We start from the raw sequence: 4,556 nt of genomic DNA on the forward strand, positions 1-4,556 counted from the left end.
AGTGGCAGGCGCGGAGGCACTGGGAATCACCGCTGGGCAATCCGCCCGCGGGTCGCACTCCGCTCGTGCAACGTCCTCGCCAGGTGATGGCGCAAAAAAGGCGTCGTGGCCGGAGGCTCTGTTGGCTCCGTCGCTTCCACTGCCAGGTCTCCTCCCTCGCCGCTGAGTGTTGTCCCCACTTTCGGTCCGCACCCCCGGATCACACCTCGGACCGGCATGAAGGCCACCACCAGCGACACCCGCAGCCGAAGCACCGGGAGGCTCCTTTTCAATGGAGGCACCAGACACCACAGGAGACAACTGTGGACGAGTATTCTCCGGAGAAGGCGAACCTGAAGCAACCGCAGACTCTTCTGCTTCCTTCTCTTGCTCGTCACCTTGTCCACCCACCAACGCGCTCGGGATGACAAGACTGCTGCCGTTCGCGGCAATGGTGCACACCTCGCCGTAATTGGGGCACTTGATCCTCCCATCTTTCTGAAAATATTTCAACGTCACTGGGATGTCAGTGTTCTCAGGGCAAGGCTGAAAAACACTGCTGCCGAGGTGCCTCTCCTTCACTGTGCCCTCCTCACACGACACCTGCGCGCACACTCCCTTGACGCTTTTATGGTCATCACCGTCCTTCGTCTCCAGTAATTCTGCGTCCAGGCACCACGAGCCGCCGCCAGTCAGCGACCCACGGAGATAATCCACATTTTCGTCCGAGCACGTCCTGTACGTTGTCCCAGACGATATTTCGTGAAATTCGGAAGATACGACAGGGCAAACGTCCTTATCCACCAGACTCTCCTTGTCCTCAACGATGCTTGCGGTGCACGTCCCAACGTGACGGCGGTCGGAGGTGCAGCGAAGCGTCTCTGTGTCTTTAGCATCGCAAAACATGTGAGGATACTTGGCGGCAAGATTATAGGTTGTATTGCGCTTGTTGACCAGGAAGTCGCAGCCACTGCGGCTGCCCCAGCTCATCGGCTCCGCCATCCTCCAATTCACACGGTAGTATCCCATATCAGCAAAAGCCGCCATCGTCAGAGCCGTGTAGTAGCCGGCACCAACTGCGGGGGCCATCAGCTCGTCCCGCGCGTGGCGTCCCTTCCAGTGAAGAATCGCTTTTTCCCGAGGGCCATCTTCGTCCTCCAGCACCATGCCCTCGAGAGACTTACAACCAAAGTGCGCTTTCGCCTTCTCCTGAACGTGCTTCCCTGCCACCATCCTGCGGTGCTTCCCACGCACACTTCTCTCTCGCTTCTTCACCAGGCTCTTTTCTCTCATGCTCTCCTGGCTGAACCCAAGTGCATGCGCAATTTCGTGTGCGGCAACGCGAGCGCTCCACGCCGTGTCAGTCATGTACTTTGGATCAAATTTCATGGCGCCAATGGAAGGACGAAGATCACTCAGTGTGTTACACGTGGCCGCCCACACAGCCCTGCTATCCGTGCCTGATGGCCTAGCAGCAGCGTAGATGATAAAACCTCCATTCGGCACACCGTCACTCTTGTGCCTGGTAGGAACCGTAAAGTGGCTGCACGGTTCATTCATAGCCCTCGGTACAGTTATCGTCCCACCAGTGGGTTTCACAAGGAGTCGCTCAGTGTGCAGTTTGACGGCACCGAAGAGAATTCTTCCCAGTGTACAATTGTTTCTTTGCCTCCGTCAGGAAATGCTCTGCTGTGCATGATAACTTGTGCCCCAATGCATTGTAGCACTCATCCTCTCCCTCTTCGCAGTATTTCCTCTTGTTCATGCCTCTCCAGATCCTCCATGGAAACCGCAATGCGGATCGGCTCCCAGCCACTGTCGTCATCCTTTGCGGCGACGGTGTACGCCTGCATGGCGCCCTGTCCCTTGCGCGGCACCTCACGCACCACCGCAGTCGTCAGCGGGCCGTTCCTCCTCATCATCACGTCAAATCCACAGCGTTATTGTGTGGCGGGTGCATCAGCAATACACCCACTGGCGCAGCACATCAGCAGCAACACCACCAGTGGGAAAGGCGGTGTGGCGTGGCGTGGCTGGCGCATGACTTGAGTAAAATGCATTTCTTGGTTTCGTGTGAGTAGCAGCAGCAGCGCAGCCTGGATGCGGGAAGAGAGAAACAAAGGAAAAAGAAGAGTAAGAAAAACAAAATGGCTTTGAGCCAGTAATGCGTCAGAATGCGGCCCACGCAGCGGAGCAACAGGAAACCACAGAGGCGGCCATACACACAGCATGCGCACCGACTCCACCAAATAGACGAACCGTCAATCCGTCGTCGAGAGAACGTCCATCACCGTCGCACAGAGTCATCACCAGACGCACCGCTCCCTCCACGCGGGTGTTTGGTCTGCTCTCCTCGTGGTGTCGCAATATTTGTGTGACCGGCCACTCAACAGCCGCCAACGACACAGCACCAGTCACAGGTGCAGGAGCATCGCACAGCGCGCTCTCCCAGCAGATCATACCCTGTTGCATAACCGCACGGCAACCCCGATTGTGATGCGCAGCCCTGAAGCGGAGATGCAAAGAGTCATGCGGACGGACCTTCTTTCACTGCTCTCCTTTCGGGGAACTCGACAACAAGCGTGCCGGCGGTGCGATCATTATGACAGTTCCATCCGCACTGCCACTGGCCGAGGAAGTTACTGTGAGCTCACTGCGTAGAGGTCACCGTGTCCGCCGTTGCTCTCCCGCCACCCCACGACCACGCCGGCACTTCCAACAGAGCGGATCGGAGCGTCGACAAGGCAGCCACAGGCGCCAACACGCCGAGTCCAATGGTGCCCGCTGCGACATTCAAAAGCGCGCTAAGAGCTTCTCTATCAGTGCAGGGGTAGCCCACGTGTGTGCGACATGGCGTGTGTGTGCATTTGCTTGTGCATGTGCCTGTGTGCTTGTCAGCGCCTATACATGCAGAGCAGCTGTGCGCCACAAGAGAGTCCAAATAAAGCAACGGCAGAGAAAAGGAGATAGCACACACGAAAATGACTCATATCATTACCCACACGCAGCTTGCGGAATGGGTGCACTCAACCACAACACAAATAAAGCGATAAAAAAGAAAACAAGAAACAAAGCCGAAGCGTGGGTCGACCAGCGCACACACTCTCATTGCTCCCGTAAAGCAAAACACACACACAGGGAGAGAGAGAGGTCGCCCACTCAACGCAATGGAAACAAAAACAGTCACGATGCTCCGCCCATGCAGCCAGGCAGGACGGCAGCGGTGCGTGTCGTGCAAAAGAGAGCACCAACGGGCATGCATGGGTGTGCATGCATATATACAATGGGCACATTATGTGTGTGCTTCGTGGGATGAGGTGAGGGCGAGAGTCCATGCAAGGGGACACACACAGAGAGTGAGAGAGAGAAGGACGAGTGTGTGTGCGGGCGGTGCATGGCTCTCTCACCCTCACTCTCACGCGGACACCACCGCAGCAGCAGCCGCACACGCAACAAAAAGAAGAAGCAAAAGAGGGGAGGTGGAGTGAGAGGCCGCGGTGCTGCCGTCACTGTCGCCAGGTGTCGCCGTATGATTTGTTTGAGTAGTTCCTGTTGATTGGGGTGATGCCTCACTCATTTTGACGGTGTTGCTCCCACTTTCGTCGGGCGGCGTAATGGAACTTGTTTGAGTGGTAATGGCCGGTGCGGCTGTGGAAGTTTCCTGAGGTTGTTCCAAGGAAGGAGCGGCATTTTCACGTTCGTGCCCCTCATCTGACGGTGCGGCATCAATAATTTCAGTACTCCTCGGAGTATCTTCTGTGCGTTCCTCACTATTACTGCTGACGGTATTGTTGTTACTTGAATAAGGTGGAGGATTATTAAGTTCTGGACCTTCAATTGATGCATGCATCGTGTTCTCTTGACTGGGTAAAGCCCCCAATTCCCCTGGCGAATCCTCGGGTGTTCCATCACGCCGCTCTTCTTGCAATGATTTTGAATGTGGTGGTGGATCCGTATTTTCGTGGTCAGACTGTGGCTGCTCTGTCAGTGGTTCATGCTTTAAAGCATCTTGCAATGGCGGGGACCCGGATGCGGAATCTTTAACGGGGTTCAACTGTGATTGCTGTGCAGAAACGTCTCCTGCTCCACCAGGCGCCGTATGACTTGTGGCAGTGTCGGGAACAACACCACCGCTTGCAGAAATAACAGGTGGGCCGACATCAGGTAGCTGACCCTCAGTGCATCCGCCACCGCCGGCACCGCACCACAGCACGCAAAGGGCACACACCAGCAGCACACGGCCAGTCATCATCATCGCCATCACTCCTGTCACTTGCGTGTAGCTTTCAGCACAAACTAACTCCAACTCAACGCAGAGTGAAAGCAAAAGGAGAGACAACTCACACAGCCACCGCACAGGACAATGACAAATAACAGCAGCAGAGCACACACCATGAGGCAGTTAGAATCAGTGGGAGGAGAAAAAAACACAAACACACACAACCCCGCAGTAATTGATCAGCAATTCATCAGCAAAAAAACAAAACTTTGGAAACAAAACACGATTAAACAAACAGAAAGAAAGTAAAAAAAAGCAAAACCACACAACAAAAAAACTGCAACAAATGGCTCCAGCT

General features: G+C 55.2%; 1 protein-coding gene and 1 pseudogene across 1 annotated transcript, besides 2 other annotated features; both read right to left on the reverse strand.

Moving 5' to 3' along the window:
• Nucleotides 1–2,210, reverse strand: Tc00.1047053509079.10 (annotated as a pseudogene; the record flags this gene model as incomplete).
• Nucleotides 1–4,556: a sequence feature (areas not merged during assembly with more than two copies in the genome that could not be assigned to a particular haplotype).
• Tc00.1047053509079.20 (mucin-associated surface protein (MASP), putative) lies at nucleotides 3,395–4,240 on the reverse strand (the record flags this gene model as incomplete). Its single annotated transcript, XM_798397.1, has 1 exon — nucleotides 3,395–4,240. The coding sequence occupies one exon, from the start codon at nucleotides 4,238–4,240 to the stop codon at nucleotides 3,395–3,397; it is 846 nt and encodes a 281-aa protein (XP_803490.1).
• Nucleotides 4,454–4,534: a sequence feature (A-rich).

This window comes from Trypanosoma cruzi, genomic scaffold (genome assembly GCF_000209065.1).
Source record: "Trypanosoma cruzi strain CL Brener 1047053517137 genomic scaffold, whole genome shotgun sequence".
Lineage (NCBI taxonomy): Eukaryota > Euglenozoa > Kinetoplastea > Trypanosomatida > Trypanosomatidae > Trypanosoma > Trypanosoma cruzi.